The sequence below is a fragment of the Macaca thibetana genome, chromosome 10, assembly GCF_024542745.1.
Source record: "Macaca thibetana thibetana isolate TM-01 chromosome 10, ASM2454274v1, whole genome shotgun sequence".
NCBI classification, from domain to species: domain Eukaryota; kingdom Metazoa; phylum Chordata; class Mammalia; order Primates; family Cercopithecidae; genus Macaca; species Macaca thibetana.
Genome location: NC_065587.1, coordinates 66,999,254 through 67,021,005, shown reverse-complemented (window position 1 = coordinate 67,021,005; position 21,752 = coordinate 66,999,254). Strand labels below are relative to the sequence as shown.

General features: G+C 51.0%; 2 protein-coding genes across 2 annotated transcripts in view; one reads left to right on the top strand and one right to left on the bottom strand.

The window, feature by feature from the left end:
- The window catches only part of COMMD7 (COMM domain containing 7), a 319,129-nt gene that overhangs the window by 203,631 nt on the left and 93,746 nt on the right, over positions 1-21,752 (bottom strand). The gene's annotated exons all lie outside the window — the stretch shown is intronic.
- Positions 1-21,752, top strand: part of EFCAB8 (EF-hand calcium binding domain 8) — a 101,331-nt gene that overhangs the window by 44,496 nt on the left and 35,083 nt on the right. The window contains exons 11-19 of the mRNA XM_050807415.1: positions 4,843-4,910; positions 5,106-5,257; positions 6,528-6,665; positions 8,374-8,484; positions 10,335-10,562; positions 11,661-11,731; positions 16,126-16,330; positions 17,188-17,400; positions 18,914-19,048. Of these exons, the coding sequence (XP_050663372.1) occupies positions 4,843-4,910; positions 5,106-5,257; positions 6,528-6,665; positions 8,374-8,484; positions 10,335-10,562; positions 11,661-11,731; positions 16,126-16,330; positions 17,188-17,400; positions 18,914-19,048 (1,321 nt within the window). The remainder of the gene's footprint in view (positions 1-4,842; positions 4,911-5,105; positions 5,258-6,527; positions 6,666-8,373; positions 8,485-10,334; positions 10,563-11,660; positions 11,732-16,125; positions 16,331-17,187; positions 17,401-18,913; positions 19,049-21,752) is intronic.

Here is a 21,752-nt window from a genome sequence, read left to right as displayed (position 1 = left end):
TTTCATTCAGATCTTGTTTTATTGAGTCCCAGTGGCAGGAGGATATCAGGGGGTCACCTCACCAGGGCCAGGAGGGCTTCCGTGGGCTGGGCCTGCTGCCTTCCTGACCTCACTGCCTCCACCTGCCCACTCAGCTCCACTGGCCTCCTTCAGGCTCAGGCATGCTCCTGCCCCAGGGCCTTTGCACAGCTCTGCTGTCTGTGGTATGCTCTTGTAATTGATTGACAGATTGAGACAGAGTCTTGCTGCGACACCCAGGCTGCAGTGCGGTGGTGTGATCTCAGCTTACTGCAATCTCCACCTCCCAGGTTCAAGAGATTCTCCTGCCTCAGCCTCCTGAGTAGCTGGGATTACAAGCACGTGCCATCATGCCCGGCTAATATTTGTATATTTAGTAGAGACGGGGTTTCACCATTTGGGGTGGTCTTGATCTCTTGATCTTGTGATTCACCCGCCTTGGCCTCCCAAAGTGCTGGGATTATAGGCGTGAGCCACTGCGCCCAGCCTTGTTTTTTAAATTAATTAATTTTAAATTAATATTTTCATTATAAAAAGTTTCAAACACACACAAAAAGAGATAAAATAGTATTAATTCTTTCATATCACTTAGTAGTTAGTCCACATTAATATTTCCCTAAGTACCTCAGAGTATCTTCTTACGATATTCAGAAGTAGATATAAGCGCGGTTCTGGGATGGTTTTGGGCAGAGAACTAGTGTGGTCTGACTTGTATGTTGCAGGTAGAGTGTCCATGGGCAGAGGTGGCAGTGGGGACGCCAGTGAAGAGGCCACTGCAATAGTTGAGGCTGTATAGGATGGTGGTCTGGAGCTGGGCTGTGTTATAGGATGAAGGGATTGGGGATGTATTTTTGGGGTAGGGTAGAGAATATATTTACACAAACACAGAGACACATGCTCCCTTCCTTCAGCCTGGGTGATAGAGCTCTTAAGACCCTGTCTTCAGAAAAGACAAAAGACTCCATTTGGGCCAGACACGTTGGCTCACGCCTGTAATCCTAGCACTTAGGGAGGCCAAGGCAGGAGGATCCCTTGAGGCCAGGAGTTCAAGACCGGCCTGGGCAACACAGCAAGATCCCATCTATACAAAAAATTTAAAAATTAGCTGAGAGTGGTGGCACACCCATGCATTCTTGGCTGCATGCAGTGCAATGTACAGGCCGGCAGGTGGCACCATTGACCACTTGCTGGTCTCCCGTTTTGGCAATGCCATCTTAGGGCATAGCCTCTGCGGGTGGGGCCTGGCATTGGCACCCCAACCTCTGCCTATGGAGTCAGCCTCAGCCTCCAAGGCAGCGTGGGCCTGAGGGTCTGGCTTCCCTGCAGCCAGCCTCACCCGAGTTCTCAGATGGTTCGAGCCAGGAGCAAATCTGATGGAGCGGGTGTGGTGGCAGGAGCTGGTGCTGAGTGTGTGGACTGACCCCCGAAGTCTCCCCCACTGTCCCCTCTTCCTTCACTTCTGCCACCACCACCTAGTTGAAGCCACCGTCATATCCCACCTGAACTGCTTGCTGTGGCCCTCTTAGCAGCCTCGCTGCGTCCCCTCAGGCCACGTTCCCTGACCCGCAGCCATCGACAGATCTGATCCAGCCAGGGCCCTGTATGGAGCCTTCAGTGGCTCCTGGCCAGGGCTGTGGATCCGGCCCTGCCCGCCTCTCCCATGTCCTCTCATGCCCTCTCCTCCTGGCCCACCTGGTGCCCACCACACCAGCCTTGCACAGGCTGCTCCCTCCAACTGAAGCCTCACCCCTCCCCTGGGCTCCCTGGGGCCGACTCCTTCTCACCCTTCAGGTCTCCGCAGCCCTGGACCCTACTCAGAGAGGCCGGCAGAAGTGAGCCTCCTTCTGTTGTCCTCCGTCAAAGCCATGTGCTTATGTCCCTTGCAGGACTTGCCATGATTTGTAAATGTCCGTCTCCCTTTGGTGTGTCCACTTACTCCTGCTGTTTCCCTCTAGAAGGAAAACCCCCTGTGGCAGAAGCCTCATGTCTGTGCCCCTGGTAATCCTGGCGGGAGTAGGAGCCAGGAAATCTTTGTTGATGAATATGTGAATCGGCCTGAAATAATTTCTACTAACGTTCTGGTGACCATTCTTCCAGAACATTTTTCGGCAGCACATTTACTTGTGGAGGGAGGAATATCTTGTTTGGCAATAAATGAAATGTGTGTACTGCCATCTGTTCTCTTTGAAGCTTTGATTTTTAGAGGAATCCTTGTGGCTCTGGAGAGATGATTTAAAGGGGAGCAAGGCTGGAGATGAAGGAACTGGCTGGGAGGCTGATACGGCAAAGTCAGGGGCCTGGGCTAGCAGCGGTCATGGGAGCGGAGGGAAATGGGTAAGGAGGACTTGGGGCCAGGCTGGATAATGGGAGCCATGATGTCCAGGTTGACACCCAGGCACCTGGCTTAGGTCCCCCGGGAGTGGTGGAGGAGCCGGGTGAGGGGTCAGTTCAGTGGAGGGCATGCTGTGTCGGGGGGCCGGGGGCCCTATTACAGATGCCTTTGAATGGAGTTTTTGGGTTTTTTTTTTTTTCCTGAGGCAGGGTCTTGTTTTGTCACCCAGGCTGAAGCTCACTGTAACCTCAAACTCCCAGGCTCAAGCGATCCTCCTGCCTCACCTTCATAAGTAGCTGGGACTGCAGGTGTACCATCACGCCCAGCTAATTTTTAATTTTTTTGTATAGTTGGGATCTGGCTGTGTTGCCCAGGCTGGTCTTGAACTCCTGACCTCAAGGGATGCTCCTGCCTCGGCCTGCCAAAGTGCTGGGATTACAGGCATGAGCCACCGTGTCTGGCCTGAATGGAGTCTTTTTGTGTTTTTCGTGGACAGGTTCTTGCCCTGTCCCCCAGGCTGGAGTGCAGTGGCATGATCACAGCTTACTGCAGCCTCAACCTCCTGGGTTCTAGCAATCCTCCCACCTCAGCCTTGCAAGTATTTGGGACTACAGGTGCGTGCCACCAAGCCCAGCTAATTTATTTTTTGTAGAGGCGTGCGCTTACTATGTTGCTCAGGCTGATCTTGAACTCCTGGGCTCAAGCAGTCCTCCTCCCTCGGCCTCCTAAAGTGCTGGAATTACAGGTGTGAGCCACCACACCTGAATAGAGTTTTGTTTTGTTTTGTTTTTTGTTTTGTTTTTGTTTTTTTTTGCGGGGTGGGGGCAGGGGGTACTGAGTCTTTCTCTGTCGCCCAGGCTGGAGTGCAGTGGTGCAATCTTGGCTCACTGCAATCTCCACCTCCCAGGTCCAAGCGATTCTCCTGCCTCAGCCTCCCGAGTAGCTGGGATTACAGGCACATACCAGCATGCCTGGCTAATTTTTGTATTTTTAGTAGAGATGAGGTTTTACCATGTTGGTCAGGCTGGTCTGGAACTTCTGACCTCAGGTGATCCGGCCGCCTTGGCCTCCCAAAGTGCTGGGATTATAGGTGTGAGCCACTGTGCCCGGCCAGAATGGGGTTTTGAAGAGTGTAGAAGAAGGAGGGGGCGGGGCAGGATGTTGTGGATGAGAGGCATGGGCATGGGCGTAGGCACAGAGCATCTGGGGCTCTCAGGCCTGTGAGGGCTGCGGGGCCCTGGGCTTCCTGGAACTCCTGTCTGGGCCTCTCTGGCCCTCTGAGCCTCACCTGGCCCTGATGAGCCTCTGCTCTCCTGGATCACTGCTTACTGAACTTCCTGTCACCTCCTGCCGTGTCCACCCTAGGTCTGAATCCTGACCCTTGTGTGGGTGGAGTAATATTTTTTCTTCACCCATTGCAAGGTTTATGGCTGAGACCCTGATAACAAAAGGCAGATGAACAAGAGAAAAGCATGCACATTTACGTTTCATGTGACATGGGAGCCTTCCGGGAAAAAAAACAAAGAGACAGGGACGCCTGTGTATTTTTATGCGAAGTTTGGTGAAGAATGGACAGTCATGCAGGATGATTGGACTAGTACCATCTGATGGCAGTAAACTCTTTGTCCAGATCCCTCTCTGTGTCCCTGTGTCTTCAGAAATAAGGACATTCTGGCTGGGTTCAGTGGCTCGTGCCTGTAATCCCAGCACTTTGGGAGGCCATGGTGGACGGCTCACCTGAGATCAGGAGTTCCAGACCCACCTGGCCAACATGGTGAAAGCCCGTCTCTACTAAAAATACAAAAATTAGCCAGGCGTGCTGGCAGATACCTGTAATCCCAGCCACTCGGGAGGCTGAGGCAGGAGAATCACTTGAACCTGGGAGGCGGAGGTTGCAGTGAGCCAAGATTGCACCACTGCACTCCAGCCTGGGCGACAGAATGAGACTCTGTCTCAAAAAAAAAAAAAAAAAAAGGGACATTCCTTTCCCCCAGGTATAGGTATAGAGTGGGCACCAGTGGAATCAGTGTTCTATGGCCTGCTTCAGAGAGAAGGCTAGGGGAAGGCAAGTGTGGCCCTCCCTGGCTTTTTTCTTGATTTGTATCATGGATGGGAAGATGCCTGTCCCAGTACAGTTGATGTGAAAATCAAACTTGCCCTTGGCATGATGCCAGATGCTTCACAAATGTCAGGAGTAGCTCCTGCGTGGGAGCCGTCTATACCTGGAAAGTGGCATCTGCCCTGTGGGCTGTTGGTTTGGGGTCGGGACCAGGCTGCTGCTTTTCCTGTGGTGCTGAGCCCTGACTTGGCGGCAGAGGGAATGCTGGGTGGTCTCTGGGGCTGCTCCTCTCCTAGAATGGAGAGGTAGTGACTCCTCCCTAGACCTCCTGCGAGGCTCTGCCTCCAGCTCCTCCCACCCCAGGCTCAGTCTCAGAGGCTCTCTTAGGGCCACTGCTCCCGGCCCTGCAGCCCTCACTCCTTTGATATTGTAGGTTGTCAGTGCTGCATGTAAGGAAAGGGATTCTTTGCTTTGATTACTGCCCAGAGAGGAACTTCCTGGGTAAGTCATCTTCATGTCACCCAGAAGCTGCTGGAGGGAGGGCTGCTGGGGATGGGGGGACCACCAGAGCTCAGGAGAGGGCTGCGCAGCTTCTGGTCCTGCTGCTCTTGTCCCCACTTCTGGGCACCACCTTCACCAGTGGGTGAAGGTCCCCAGTGGAGGCCCCTGGGATTGACACCCACGTCTTGACCCCAGTGACTGGTGGCTATGATGCCTTCATCCGCCTGTGGAACCCCTTTGTCTCAAAGAGGCCCGTGTGGCTGATGAAGGGACACCAGACCTCAGTGACACACATCCTCGTGGACAGCAGGAACAGCAGCATCCTCATCAGTGTCTCCAAGGACAAGGTCTGCCCCGACAGTCCGCCCGACTCCTTCTGTTCCTCAGGGAAACACATTAGCCAGAGGAATGGCATGACCTCCCTGCCCACGGCCCCACATCTGGCCAAAGGCCTAGGAGGGGGCCTCAGGTGGAAGGAAGACGAGGGTGGCCATGAGCCTCTGAGCATGTCCCCAGAGCTGGGTTCCCAGGTAGCACAGCCTGGCTTCTTACTTTGTGACCCTGGCAAGTCCTTCCCTTTTCTGAGCCTCAGTCTCCCCATCCAAAGAATGGGCTGTTGAGTAGTTTAGAGAACCAGCAGCAAAACAGCAGTGCAGCATCCGGCGCAGGGGAGTTGTGCAATGCATGGCAGTCGTTTGCCTGTGCTGCCCTGCCCTCGATCTTCACCTCTCAGCTGCTCTAGTGACCCCTCCTCAGCTGCCTGGTCATCAGGGCCGGGCTTGGCCTTTCCCACATGCCAGGGCTCCCACTCGGGACCTGCCACTGTGCTCCTCTGCAGCTCTAGGCTCAGGATACTGCCCAGTCTGCTGGGCTGTGGTCCTGCAGTGCTTGGGGCCCTCCTTTAGGGGACAGGTTATGTTTTCTGGGACTCTGGAGATGAATTGTCAGGGCCCTCAGGGTCACCCAGACCACCCTCTCCAACATATCCACACACCCTCCTGTCTGGAATTTTCCCAGAAGCCCTGGGAGCTGGGATCATCGCCTCTGATGAAGGGTCTGAGTCTGGGGGCATGGGGACAGGGACGGGCTCCCTGAGGTCCCCAGTCAGCCACGGGCAGAGGATGCCTCCAAGAAGTGAGGGTCTTGGAAGGACTTCTGTGGGGCCCTCTAGGGAAGGTTCCTTCACCTGGGAGGAATGGGAGGGGCTCCTCTGGGGACAGGCAGGTCACTGTGGCAACTATGTTGGTAGCCACTGTCGGACTGTGTCCCAGGCTGGAGTGGCAGCAAGGGAGGGCCTGGGGCCAGCATGTGCTGCCTGGCTTGGCTTTTGTGCCCAGCCAGTGAATTCAGCTGCTCCAGCAGGGTGGAGGCCTGGGGGCAGGCTGGGGGGTGGAGCTGTGCCCGGCCCTCACTCACTGTGTGCTTGGGTTATCTGAGCACAAGAGTAGCCTCTCTGCTGCTGGGTGTGACGGTGCCAACACCATGTGTGTGTGTTGGAAGTGCTTGGACGGACGATGTGCCCTGGGCTTGTCCGCCGGAGGCACCCCCAAGGCTTCAGGAGCCAGCTACATCCCCGAGCACCCATGCTCAGCCTCTTGCCTATTTCCCATCCCCCAGAATATTCGCGTGTGGGACATGCTGGACTACATATGCCTCCAGTCCTTCTGCGGGAAGTTTTTTGCCCTGGGAAACTGCCCCATCACCAGTGCCTACTTCTTCGAGAAGGACAATACCCTCATCTGCAGCACCTACTCAGTGAGTGCTGTCCCAGGAGGGAGTGGGGTCGAGGCCGCAGGTAGAGGGCCAGGGTCTGAATCCCATGGGACACCCAAGGGGTGGCCGCGTCCTGTCCCTCCTGGGACTGCTGAAGTGGCTGGACTCTGTGGCCTGGCCTGTGAGGGGCCGTGTCTTGGGATTTCCTGAAATCCTGTTTCTAGGCCTCCAGCCTGTCACTGTCTCTGCAGCTGCTGCTGCTGTCTGCTCTGTCCCCACTCAGCTTCTTCCTCTGGGAGCCACCCTGAACCTCAGGCCTGTTAGGAGCCCTTCTTCCATGTTTTCTTGGCCCCGTTCCTTCTCTCAGTCACGAGCCTCATAACTCTGTCCTGTCACTATTACGTGACTGTTTTTCCTGCTAAGTCATGAACTCTGGGAAACAGGGGCCGCATCTGAGCAGCGTCTCTGCAGGAGAGACCCTGGGGGAAACTGAGTCACAGAGAGGAAGGCCATCTGTGACTCAGGACTCAGCTGGAACCCCTGCGAGGTCTGTACTGACCCTGGAGGACAGGAAAGATTGGGACAAGCACGAGGGGCTTCCTGTGGAGGATGGGGGTAAGGGCGCCCACAATAAGATGGAGGCTTGGGGAGCTGCAAGGCTGAGCCACAGCCCATAAATGGGAGCAGAAGTCCAGAAAGGAGACGTGGGGGCCACGGTGCTTGAGCTCCACGAAGGCCTCCCATGCTCTGTGGGCTGAACCACCCTGGCTGGTGATACATTTGTCATCCTTATGCACTTGGCTAGCTCTCCCGTAGACGGCAGTTTTCTTGAGAAGGAAGGTCATGGGTTCCTTTATCTCCTTGCTGAGTGCCAGACAGGTGGTCAGCATTTGTTGAATTAAATAGGCCTTTGAAGTTCATTTCAGATCACCAAACCTTATCAACCCCCTGCCTTTTGTCGTGAACTGAGAATATATGACAAAGATACTGTCCCATCTCTCTAGGAACCCACAGGGTAGAAGAAAAACAGATAATTTCAGTAGAAAGTGCTGTGTGTTATGGTAGAGTTGTGTGCTAAGTGCTTTCTGGAACACAGAGGAATCCTTAGCAACGGGGAGGCAGGGAGGGCTTCCCGGAGGGAACATCTGATCGAGGCTTCAGCTTCTCAGAAGTTATAAGGTGAAAGGGACCTTGGACTTGGAATTTGGGGTTCTAGGAACACTAGGGTTTGGGAGGCTCAGTCCCAGGGAGCAGGAGCCACGGAGTAGGGTGGGGGTATCTGCAGGCCTGCTGAGGAACCTGGAGTCTGCTGGAATCAGGCCTGCGTGTGGTCAGGATGTCTTTTTTTTTTTTTTTTTTGAGACGGAGTCTTGCTCTGTTGCCCAGGCTGGACTGCAGTGGCCGGATCTCAGCTCACTGCAAGCTCCGCCTCCCGGGTTTACGCCATTCTCCTGCCTCAGCCTCCCGAGCAGCTGGGACTACAGGCGCCCGCCACCTCGCCCGGCTAGATTTTTGTATTTTTTAGTAGAGACGGGGTTTCACAGTGTTAGCCAGGATGGTCTCGATCTCCTGACCTCGTGATCCGCCCGTCTCGGCCTCCCAAAGTGCTGGGATTACAGGCTTGAGCCACCGCGCCCGGCCGGTCAGGATGTCTTGATGTTGTGATTTATTGGAAGGTTTTCCCGGCGGCCCATCATTGTGAGCAGGGCCCTTCTGACAGACGAGCTCTCTGCCCTTTCCTCACCTACAGATTGGGATCCTAAAAGGGTACTTAGAGGCCCAGGGGCCTATCAAAGCAAGGAAGAGGACCACTCATTGCTCACCCCTGTGTGCTGTCCTCTACAGCAAGATCTTTAAGCAGGTGAGTGGCCCAGGGCTCGCCTCTGAGGCTGGTAGGAACACCAGGTGACACAGGAGAGGACCAGACCTCCCTGTGTGCCTGGGTCTGTAGTCAGCTCCCATGGCACACTGGGAACTCTTACAGCCTTGATGGTGGTGCTGGGGCGGTGGGATAGACACAGAAAGCAGCTCTGCAGATGGGCTGGCGTGGGATCAGCTCGGAGCTCCATCCATTAGCCATGGGCTCGCCTAACTCTCCTGAGCCTCATGCCCTTGGCAGAGCGCCTTGGGTCGGCCCTGGACCGGGCCTTCTTTCCATGGAGTGTGAGACGGAGGGCTAGTTGTGGGGTGCTTTCCTAGGTTCCCAGAGTGGGTGCTGTTCTTGGGCATCTCTTTCCAGGGAAGCCATAACTTGGCTTTGTTCATTGTAGGAAGGGAGAGAGGCCCAGGCGCAGGCAGCACCTTGGTCCTGCGTGGAGTCTCTGGGTTGGACAGGGCAGCTGGGCATGAGGAGTTGCTTCTGAGGTGTGAGGACAGGAGGGGCTGCTGCCTGAGGCCCTCTGCTCACTCCCACCCACTGGGGCCTCTTGTCTGGCCCAGGCTCTGGACAGGGGCGCTGCATTGGGTGTACAAGCTTGGAGCCCCCCATTCTGGGCTTCTCTCCCATCCTGGCTCCTGCCACCACCATCTCTCACTGCCTTAGGGCTTAGGCTCTTCAGTACCTTAAAAAAGTTTCTTTAGAATTAAAAAAAAAGGCTGGGCGCGGTGGCTCAAGCCTGTAATCCCAGCACTTTGGGAGGCCAAGACGGGCAGATCACAAGGTCAGGGGATCGAGACCACCCTGGCTAACATGGTGAAACCCACCCTGGCTAACACGGTGAAACCCTATCTCTACTAAAAAAAAATACAAAAAACTAGCCGGACGAGGTGGCGGGCGCCTGTAGTCCCAGCTACTTGGGAAGCTGAGGCAGGAGAATGGCGTAAACCCGGGAGGCGGAGCTTGCAGTGAGCTGAGATCCGGCCACTGCACTCCAGCCTGGGCGACAGAGCGAGACTCCGTCTCAAAAAAAAAAAAAAAAAATTTCTCAGCTTTTCTAGATGTTCTCATTAGGGAGGGTTGGTCCAAAACCACCTCACCGGCTACTTTTTTTTTTTTTTTTTTTTGCCAGGGTCTTGCTCTGTTGCCCAGGCTGGAGTGCAGTGGGATCTCGGCTCACTGCAACCTCTGCCTCCTGGGTTCAAGTGATTCTCCTGCCTCAGCCCCCCAAGTAGCTGGGCTTACAGGCATGCACCACCACCCCCGGCTAATTTTTGTATTTTTAGTAGAGACAGGGTTTCAGCATGTTGGCCAGGCTGGTCTCAAACTTCTGACCTCAAGTGATCCACCCACCTTGGCCTCCCAAAGTTTTAGGATTACAGGCATGAGCCACTGCACCCGGCCTCACCTGCTATTCTTGCATTATAACAATGGTCATGGTGGCAAAATGTTTCATTGAGTGGCATGACCATCCTTATTCTCAACATTTCCCTACTTAGGAGCAGTTAGTTTATTTCTTATTTTTTTGACGGGGTGGTCACGATTAATGTTGCTTCAGTAATGTCTTTTCCACATAGGGATTATTTTCTTTGGCTAGATCCTGGTAAGTGCCATTTCTGAGTTAACAGGTCTTCACCAAATGTTCCAGTTTGCACTGCCCTGTGATACAGGGCAGAGGAGGTCCTGTTGTCAAGAGTGGCTTATGCTATAGCAGGGGGCCCTGAACGTCCGTTTTTTCAGTGGGTGGAGGGGAGGGGCCAAGGCAGGCTAGAGACCACCCTTGGGAGTGGAGTCCCCGGCCTCTCCAGCAGCCCCCAGCTGTGTGCTCTCCACAGGTGGTGAGTGGCTGCCTGCGCGGCATCGTGAGTGTGTGGGAGGTCGTGACGGGCAGGAAGACGATGGAGTTCTCTGTGTCTGGGGGCCAGCACGTGGAGCTGACCGCCATGGCCCTGGATGAGTCAGAGCGGTGCCTGCTCACAGGTTTGCGGGATGGCACAATGAAGATGTGGAACTACAACATTGGCAAATGCCTGTTGACCTTTCCCAATCCGGACCAGCTGGAGGTCAGTCTTGCTTGTTAACTAGAGCCAGGGACAGCCTCTTGGGAAGCAAAGCACAGCTCTTGTGACCCTGGGATGCACTATTTTTGGACCTCTCTGAAAGGGTGTTCATCATAGTCAGGTGGCCTGGCTTCAAACCTCCCGGAGCCTCTGTGTCTCAGGCATGAAATGAAGACAGCTAACAGTGCCTGGACTAATGGGTTTCCACTAAGGTTAGCTACTGTTGCTCTTTAAATTTGCTAGCACTTCTCATTCCTCATACTGGAGCTTTGGATTGCATTTCTAGCAGTGGCATCAGTTAATTCACAGCCACCCATGGTCACCCCTATTTGGGAAATGCCTGACAGTATTATTATAGGGCCAGTCCATGGGAGTGGCATAGGACAAAGCCAGCAGTTCCACCCTAACTTTTGTGACACAGACCTTTAACCAACTCAGAATGTGTACTTAGCTGGCCAGGCAGTGGCTCATGCCTGTAATCTCAGCACTTTGGGAGGTCGAGGCAGGGGGATCACCTGAAGCCAGGAGTTCGAGACCAGCCTGGCTAATATGGTGAAACCCCCATCTCTACTAAAAATACAAAAAAAAAAAAAAATTAGCCAGGGGTGGTGGTGGCTGCCTGTAATCCCAGCTACTCAGGAAGCTGCGGCAGGACAAACTGGGAGGTGGAGGCTGCAGTGAGCCGAGATCGCGCCATTGCACTCCAGCCTGGGCTGCAAGAGTGAAACTCCATCTTAAAAAAAAAGAAAAGAAAAGAAAAGAAAAGAAAGTGTACTTAGCCAAGACTCCAGGGGTTGAGTACTGCTCCGATCCTATCGCTCAGTAATGACTTGACCTTAGCCAGGTCACTTGCCCATTTCCCAGCTATTCTCTCTGAAAAATGGACGTGGATGCCTATCCTATCTGCCTACCCTAAGTCCATCAAATGAGGGAATAGGATGTGAGCGCATGATGAAAAATACATGGTGGTATCAACTGTAGGCGATTCTCATCATCATTGAGAGGTTTGACTTCTTGCTGGCACCTTTAGGAAGGCATTTAGGGCCCAGAGCCATTTTCTCTGAGAAGTTTTCTAATTCTGTTTTCTTTCATTTTCAACAGATTAGTGGGATTATCCATATGAACAAAGTGTTCTATGTGACAGGATGGAGTAAGAGAATCACGCATTTTCTGTGAGTAGAAAGCATGCATGGTGAGTAGGTCCCAGTAGCTGCGTGTTCTCTCTTCAGATGGGTTCCTCCATTCCGAGCTTTCCTGGTGTTTGGAACACCATGCAGGAAGTTAGTGGTGGTTAATGACTGTTGCTTCATCTGCTCATCCATCCATTCATTCATTATTCATTGAGGCTAATATATTCTTGGCCTTTTGCTAGGTGCCTGGGATGGGTATAAACAAGAATGTTGGAGTCTTTATCCTCTTGGAGTATCTAGTTCAGTGGGGGAATGTCTTAGTCCATTCGGGCTGCTGTAACAGAATATCATAGACTGAGTTGCTTATAAACAACATAAATTTATTTATCAGAGTTCTGGAGATGGGGAAGTTCCAGACAAGGTGCCAGCAGATTTGCTGCCTGGTGAGGGCCCACTTCCTGATTCATAGACAGCTGTCTTCTTACTGTAAGCTTACATGGTGGAAGGGGTAAGAAATCTCTCTGGGGCGTCCTTTATAAGGGCACTAATCCCATTCATGAGGGCTCCATTTTCATGACCTCATCACCTCCCAAGGCCCCACCTCCAAATATGCTCGCCTTGGGGATTAGGTTTCAATATATGAATTTTGGGACCAAAATTCAATCTCTGGCATTCCATCCCTGACTTCCCAAAATTCATGTCCTTCTCTCATGCAAAATATATTCATTTCATCCCAGTAGCCCCCAAAGTCTTAACTTGTTCCAGTATCAACTTTAATGTCTAAGTCCAAAATATCATCTAAATATCACCTAAATAAAATATGGGTGAGTCTCAAGGTACAATTCATTCTGAAGCGGATTCCCCTCTAGCTGTGAACCTGTGATACTAACATGTTACGTACTTCCAAAATAGAATGGTGGGACAGGCATAGGATAGATACAAGGGAGAGATAGGAAAGGAGAAAGGAGGGACAGGTCCTGAGCAAGTCAAAAATCCATCGGGGCAAATACTAGTAGACCTTAAATCTCAAAGATAATCCTCTTCGGCTTGCTGCCCTGCCCTTCAGGACTGCTGGGGTGGCAGTTCTGCCCCTGCAGCTTTGCCAGGCAGGTGATCAGAACCCTAAGACTCTGGGCAGCCCTACACCTACAGATTTGGGGAGCCTTGCCCCCCTGGTGGCTCTATGCCTGGGCCCTGCCCCTGTGGCACTTCCCCGCATGAGCCTCCTGGCCCTGTGGGGCTGCAATTCCAAGGCTGTGGCTCTGCTGGGAGGCCCTGTCCTTTGAAATCTAGGTAGTGGAGGCAGCCATGTCCTCCCAGCTCTGCTGAGTGCAACCCATGCTGTACCATGGTCCACAGGAGCCACACCTAGAGTGGTCAAGGAGCATGAAGAATGGAGCCTGTGAAGTTAGGCGATGATGGTAAAGTGTACTGTGGTCCCATGGGCACTGGTGGCCATTCCCTTGAAACCATTCTGCCCCCAGGGCCCTTGTACTCTCTGGTGATGGGAGGGACAGTCCTAACGATTTCTGAATTGCCTTCAGGGTCATTCTTTCATTGTCTTGGAGAACAGCACTGGCTTCTGTTGGGTTGGCTGATCCATACTAATCTCATCAAACAGTGCTTGGCTATGTCTTTAATGATTGTATTAGTTTGTTTTCACACTGCTATAAAGAATGGCTGAGACTGGGTAATTTATGAAGAAAAAAGGTTTAATTGACTCACAGTTCTGCATGGCTAGGAGGGGGCCTCAGGAGACTTACAATCATAGTGAAGGGGAAGCAAGGCACATCTTACATGGTGGCAGGAGAGACTGCAAGGGAAACTGCCACTTTTAAACCATCAGATCTTGTGAGAACTCACTCACTATCACGAGAACAGCATGAGGGAAACTGCCCCCATGATCCATTCACCTCCTACCAGGTCCCTCCCTCGACATATAGGGATTACAATTCAAGATGAGGTTTGGGTGGGGACACAGAGCCAAACCATATCAATGTTCTATCCTGAACAGGCTTTCTCATTCCTTTCTATATGGATAGGATGAATCTTTTAAGTTCTGCTTCCTTTTTTTTTTTTTTTTTTTTTTTTTTTTTTAAAGACACGGGGTCTCACCCTGTCACCCAGGCTGGAGTGTAGTCATGCAGTTATAGCTCACAGCAGCCTCAGCTCCTCCCACCCCAGCCTCCAGGGTAGCTAGGACTACAGGCACATACCACCATGCCTGGCTAATCAAAAAAATTTTTTTTATAGATATGGGGTCTTGCTATGTTACCCAAGCTGGTCTTAAACTCCTGGCTTCAAGCAATCCTCCTGTCTTGGCCTCCCAAAGTACTGGGTTACAGGCATGTGCTCCTGGATTCTGCTTCCTTTTTGATTAACAGTTTGGTTTTTAAACCATTTCTCTCTTGTTGCATTTTATTATAAGTTGTCAGGAGGAACCAGGCAACTCCTTCATTATGTTACATAGAAATTTCCTCAGTGAAATATCCAATTTCTTATCTTGCAAGTTCTACCTGCCTCAAAACACTAGAACACAAATATGATTCAGCCAAGTTCTTTGCCATTTTGTAACAAGTAGGACCTTTCCTCTAGTTTCCAATAACATGTTTCTCATTTCTGTCAAGACTTCACCAGAATGGTCTTTAACATCCATATTTCTACCAAAATTCTGTTCAGGATTACTTAGGTATTCTCTTAAGAATACTGAGGCTTTCTCTGCATCTGTCCTCTTTTCTTTCTAGGCCCTCACTGAAATCACCCTTAATGGTCTATGCATAGCAATGCAGGCTTTTTCTAGCATGGACCTTCCATCCTCTACCTATTACCTACTTTTTTTTTTTTTTTTTTTTTTTTAAGACAGAGTCTTGCTTTATGGCCCAGGCTGGAGTGCAGTAGTGCAGTCTTGGCTCACTACAACCTCCACCTCCCAGGTTCAAGTGATTCTCGTGCTTCAGCCTCCCAGGTAGCTGGGATTATAAGTGTGTGCCACCACAGCTGGCTAATTTTTTGTATTTTTAGTAGAGACAGGGTTTCGTCATGTTGGCCAAGCTGGTCTTGAACTCCTGGCCTCAAGTGATCCACCTGTCTCAGTTCCCAAAGTGCTGGGATTACAGGCGTGAGCCACCCTGCCTAGCTGACATTACCTGGTTCTAAAACCACTTCTGACATTTTTAGGTATTTGTTACCATAGCACCCCACCCCTGGTACCAATTTCTGTCTTCATTCACTCAGGCTGTTATAACAGAATACCATAGAGTAGGTGGCGTATAACAACAGAAAATTATTTCTTACAGTTCTGAAGGAAATTCTTAGATCAAAGCACTGGCAAATTCAGTGACTGCTGAGGGCCACTTCCTGGTTCATAGATGGCCATTTTCTTACATGGTAAAGAGGACAAGGGATCTCTTTGAGCCTCTTATTTTTGTTTTATTTTTTTGAGAGACAGGATCTTGCTCTATTGCCCAGGCTGGAGTGCAGTGGCATAATTACAGCTCACTGCAGCCTTGAACTCCTGGGCTCAAGTGATCCTTCTGCCTCAGCCTCCTGAATAGCTAGGACTACAAGTGTGTGTCACTATGCCTGGCTAATTAAAATTTTTTTTTGTAGAGATGTGGTCTTGCTCTGTTGCCCAGGCTGGTCTTGAACTCCTGGCCTCAAACAATTCTCCTTCCTTGGCCCCTCAAAGTGCTGGGATTATAGGCATGAGCCGCCATACCTAGCTTAGGACCTCTTTTATAAAGGCACTGATTCCATTTGTGAGGGTTTTGCCCATCTATCCTAATAACCTTCCAAAGGCCACACCTGTGAATATTCTCACATTGAGGATTAGGTTTTAACATAAATTTTTGGAGAATATGAATGTTCAGTCTATATCAAGAAGGCAAGTACTAATCAAATATTAATACTTTCATTTATAATTATAAAGTATATTAAGTGCCATGGAAAAGTAGGAGTTTCTATGAGGGTTGAATGCATGGAAACCTGATTTCTTCTTGGGGGCGGTGGTCAGGAAAGTGTCGGTGAAGGTGTGGTGGCTGGAGTGCAATCTGAAGCGTGAGAAGGAAGGGTCTCTGTGAAGTCTTTAGGATAGGATGAGTATTCCAGGCAGAAGGAACACTATGTTCAAGATCCCTTTCTTTTTAGAGACCTCTGTAAGGCCACTGTTCCCCCCCCTTTAAACCTTAATCCTTACCTAGTTGTCTGACTGGGGGTGTGTTACGCATTCATTATCCGTAGGATTAGTTTATGTAAAGCCCCTACGACAGGGCCTTTGCAGAAGGCACGTAGTAAGCGCTTAGTAAATGCGGTCAATGGACCTAGGAGTATCCTCCTCTGAGTCGGCTCCCAGAATCCTCAAGGCTCCAGTGCTTCCCCAGTGAATGGAGCATTAAAGGCTGAGCTCTCAGCCCTCCTGCCTCTGGCCATGTGCACAGGTTCCACAAGACCAAGCCGGTGCTCTTATGCTACCACTGGCAGACCTACCACACGGAGGACATCCTGAGCATGGCCAAGTACCAGAACCAGTTCCTCGGGACCTCCTCCTACAGTGGGGACATCCTCTTCTGGAACACCGGCACACTCAAGCCCATCTTCAACTTCAATGCCTCTAGGAGTCCCTTGCCCTTGCAGCCCAAGAGGGTATGTTAACAGAAGCACACTCTCCTCCCACCCTTCTCTTAGCTGTGAACCAGAATCCTGTGGGGCAGGGAAGGTGGGGAGCACCCTGGGAAGCAGGAGGAATAATGGCAACTTGTTCTGGAGGGGGTGGGGAGCTTGGTTATGTAGGTGGTTAGTTTCTGTAATTATCCTCATTGGACAGATGAGAAAGTGGAGGCACAGGGAGGTTAAGCACCTTGCCTAAGGTCACACAGCCAAGGAGTAGATCCAAACCCAGGCAGTCTGACTTCAGAGGCTGGCAGTGCTGGTCCTGCCATCTTTAGTAGATTACTCACTCCTTTCCCATTGCTACTACACATTACCACTCTGGGCTCCCCAGTAGGGACTTAGGAAACCTATACAGTCTCCAAATTCCCATATCTCAGCAGATCAAAGCAGGAAGGGACCTTAGGGGCCGCCTCATCCAGTGGTTTTCCAAATGTGTTGGAGAGAGATGCTTCGGAGCTACTGCAGGGGGGCTCTGGTTGTTGGGGTTTCCCCCAGAATAGGTCAGATTTTTGTCTATTTTATGCTTCGGAGGAGCTTCCCTTGAGATTAAAGAAAGCCTCAAAAATATTTGGAAACTACTGTCCATTTTATAGATGAGGAGACTGAGTTCCTCATGGGAGCAGTGTCTTGCCTGTGGGTACTCAGGGCATTGCAGCTGGCCAGGAATGGGGTTAGAAGCTCTGGTCTGATGCTTTTAAGGGGGCTAGGTTTCTGGGAAGCAAGCCCTGGGGGGCTGGAGGGCCCTGTGGTGTTGGCATTGATCTGGGGCAGCCCAGAATTTACCTCTAGGACATTGCAATGCCTTAGGGGCTGCTTTCTCCTTGGTACAGGTGAAAGATGTGAACAACTGCCTGCCTGAGAGCCACGGGCCCATCAGACCCTGTGTGGAGCGGGAGAAGTGGGCATACAAGACCCCCAGGAAGGTCTCCAGTCTCAGCCCCAAGTCTGCGGCCAATACCAACCTGAGGCGGAGCCTGGTGTCGGCTCCCCCAGTGATGAGGCGCTGGAGAGACAAGGAGCCAGTCAGGCCTGAGTCCCGGAAGGTGGGAGCAAGAGCCCAACCAGAAGGCTACCCTCACTTTCCAGCTGCCGGCATTCACACATCTGCTGTGTGTGTATTTTCTTATTGGGATGTACTTTTTCCAGAGTGCCTTTAGGTCCCTAAACTCACTTGTTTCGAACATTGTGGGCCTGGGCAGGGCACCCTCTGGTTTTAGTCCCACTGTGTCTAACCCGGAGCTGGGGCTAGGTCCCTTTCCAGGGCATGGCTAATATCAGGCCTAAAAGTCTGAAAGCTGAAAGGCAGAACCCAAAGAGAACACAACCCTGGAAACCTAAAATTGGAAGTTAGATCCTGGACTGCATTCTCAGTCCTCAAGCGCAAGTCACCTGACCTTGGCCCAGGTGCAGAGGGAGCCATGGGGGCCTCACCTGCTCGGAGACCAGGCTGCAAGAGTCTGAGACCCAGATACAGACAAACCACTTTCCTCCTCCTCTGAGCCTCATCTCTGCCCCAGGACCAGCCCTTCCAAGAATGACTGACAGTTCTATTTTGCGGCGAATAGGGAGAAAGAGAAGGAGGAGTTACTCTTTCCCTACTTGTAGGGGATGGCTCGCCTTTGAACTTTCAGCAGTGAGTACAGCATTCCAACAATCAGTGCAATAATCTCTTGTATGGGGCAGGAGGAACCAGTGAGATTGTTCTTGCAGTCAAAGTCTGATTTCCATTCCTAGGAGCTGAGGCTTGAGTGAGAAACACCACCTTCCCCAAACACACAATAATTGCTAGGCATAAGGCAGTCTAGACCTAGATCCAACATGGTCTGCTGGGATATAATTTTGCCGTAAGATGTGTACACTTGACCATAAGACGCTCATACCATCTTTGAGTTATCAGAGGTTAGACCACTGCTTTCAAATCTTCTAGGGAAATGGGTGTATAGGTATATTTGCCCCTCTATCCTTATTTTTATTTTTATTTTTTATTTTTGAGATGGAGTCTCACCCTGTCGCCCAGGCTGGAGTACAGTGGTGTGATCTTTGCTCAGCGCAACCTCTGTCTCCCAGGTTCAAGCGATTATCCTGCCTCAGTCTCCCTAGTAGCTGGGATTACAGGTGTGCACAACCATGCCTGGCTAAATTTTTTGTATTTTGATTGGAGACAGGGTTCGCCATGTTGGCCAGGCTGGTCTCAAACTCCTGGCCTGAAATTATCTGCCCGCCTCGGCCTCCCAAAGTGGTGGGATTACAGGTGTGAACCACCATGCCCGACCTTTATCCTCATTTTTAACCAGGATGGTCTCTTCCAGGACAAAGGAAGGGTCTTCCCCAAAGGCAAACTCAAGTCTTCTCTGCCCCAATTTTGCTCTAGCAGAACTGCTGGGAACTTAAAGTGGAGGTTTCCCGGGATCCACTGAGTGCTGCTTTTTCCAGGGCAGTGTGCCTACTGCAGGGCCTCGGGAGGGCCGCTCTTTTGTCATCTTCCTCTGGTCTCTGGTCCCCCATGGGGAAGGGAAACGCCCTCATGGTGACTTGGGTGCCCATCTTTCTTTCCAGAAACCTTCCAGTGCTGCTGGCACATCCATGCAGCCAGGCAAGATCCACAGCAAACAGTCCATTTACGAAGAGGATGAAACAAGAAAAGCAGAATTGCAGAAGAAAATGTTTCAATCCAGTGCCTCGGTGGAGAAGGTTGGCCGTGATCAGCCAGGGAGTGGGATATGAGCCGGGGAGTGGGCCATTAAGATGGGGCTCGGGGGCCTGGGCTCTGGGCCTGGCCTGATTCTCCCCAGTGCCCAGAAGGCGTCTTGGAGAGGATGGAGCCGCTTGGGATACTGGAGCCAGGGCTGCAGTGTCTGGGGAGAGCTCCTGTATTAATTTGTTTTCATGCAGCTGATAAAGACATACCCAAGACTGGGAAGAAAAAGAGGTTTAACTGGACTTACAGTTCCACATGGCTAGGGAGACCTCACAATGATGGCGGGAGGCGAAAGGTGCTTCTTACATGGCAGAAGCAAGAGAAAACGAGAAGACGCAAAAGCAGAAACCCCTGATAAACCCATCAGATCTCGTGAGACTTACTCACTCTCATGAGAATGGCATGGGAAAGACCAGCCCCCATGATTCAGTTCCCTCCCTCTTGTTCCCTCCCACAACACGGGGGAATTCTGGGAGACACAGTTCAAGTTGAGATTTGAGTGCAGACACAGCCAAACCGTATCAGTTCCCCAGGAGGTGGAGTTGGGGTGCCTAGGGAGGTGAGCAGTGTTCCCTCTGGACTGGGGGTAGCAGTGTCCTCTCTGGGCAGGGAGGAAGAGAGGTAGGAGAAGTGACATCTCCAGACTCTAGTTAGAATGCCCTCCTGTTAACTGGGAGAGTGTTTTATACCTAACAAGAGTTGGGTATGGATTCATCTTTGTTCTTCCTCTTGTACCTTCCCCTTTCTGACCCTGGACACCCCTCACTGATACTGAGTCCCCGTCCTGAAGACACAAATCATAGTTGAGCTAGGGTGTGGGAGGCCTGCCCCATCATCTAGCTCCAGGGACCAGGACTTGAGAACAAGGGGGCAGTGCCCTGAGAGCTGGGTTTTGCAGTGTTGGCAGGGAGAGCAGGAGTGGCTACACTCCAGGTTCTGATTATTTCTCTCTCCTCCTTTTTTTTTTTTTTTTTCTTGAGACAGGGTCTCACTGTCACCCAGGCTGGAGTGCCATGGTGTGATCACAGCTCATTACAGCCTCAACCTCCTGGGCTGAAGTGATCCACCCACCTCAGCCTTGTGAGTAGCTGGGACAATAGGCATGCACCATTATGCCAAGCTATTTTTTTTTTTTTGTATTTTTTTGTAGAGATGGGGTCTCACTATGCTACCCATGCTGGTCTTGAACTCCTGGGCTCAAGTGATCCTCCTGGCTCAGCCTCCCAAAGTGTTGGGATTACAGATGTGAACCATTATACCCCGCCTCTTCCTTCTCTTAAAAAAAAAATACTTTAAATAACTTTTAAAAGTAATAATACTAGTTTATAATAAAAAAAGAAGTGTGTGTAAATGAAAAAATAAAAATAAAAGTCTCCTATGTCTCACTCACCCTATCCCATCTCACTCTCAACAGCAGCAGTCGCTGCTAGCAGATTGGCTTTAGCTTTGTTCTTTTTTTTTTTTTTTTTTTTTTTTTGACTAGTAATATAAAATGATAGCTACGTCCTGCCATTTGTTTTTTTCTATAAGTCTATAGCATGGATATACTTTCATAAGAGGGATTTAGATTCATCTTATTCTTTTGTTACCTTACTCTTTTTTTTAAGATGGAGTTTTGCTCTGTCACCCAGGCTGGAGTGCAATATCAGCTCACTGCATCTCCGTGTCCTGAGTTCAAGTGATTCTCCTGCCTCAGCCTCCGGAGTAGCTGGGACCACAGGCACATGCCACCATGCCAGCTACTTTTTGTATTTTTAGTAGAAACGGGGTTTCACCATGTTGGCCAGGCTGGTCTCAAACTCCTGACCTCAGGTGATCCACCCGCCTCCGTTTCCCAAAGTGCTGGGATTACAGGCTTGAGCCACTGCACCCGGCCATCTTATTCTTTTTAACAACTGCCCGCTGCTGCATAACTTGGATGTATCAGGAACTATGAAGCTGGTCCTCTATGAATAGGTCTGTGGGTTAGTTCCAGTTTTTAGCTTTTAGGAGCAGGACTGCACTGAACATTCTTGCATGTACATTTCTGGGCACTAGTGTGAGTATATCGAGAGGATGGATTCTTGGAAGCAGAATTGCCAACAGTCCCATCCCTTTAAATCTGTGAAGTCAAGATAGATGGCTCAAAGCTTGATCTTTCAGGCTGGTGACCTAGTGCTGTCTGGACACTAGCATTCGCTACATGCCAGGCACTGGGGAAGGAGCAGTGAATGAAAGACATCAAGCCCCTGACCTCTGGAGCTGTCATTATAGTTGGGGCGAGATAGACAATTAACCAGCAAATAGAATAAAGGGCATGTCACAGAGTGAGTGAGGACAATGGAGGGCAAGAAAGCCGGGAAGAGGGCAGGGAGAACGGACATGGGAGGAGATGGCATTGCTGTTTTATGAATAGGCTAGTCAGGGAGGGCTTCACAGAGGAGGTGGCATCTGCAAAGAGCCTGAAGGAAGTGAGGAAACATGGCCTGCAGTTATCTGGAAGGAGGGTGATGCAGGCAGAGAAGGTAGCAGGTGCAAAGGCCCTTATGGGAGAGCTGGCATGGAATGTTCGAGAATGAGCACTTCTCTCTCTCTCTGTGTCTGTCTGTCTCTCATACTTTCTTCCTCTAATTAGAAAGTGATACATGTCCTTAATTAAAACTAAAAAAATTCAGGCAGAGAGCAGTGGCTCACACCTGTAATCCCAGCCCTTTGGGA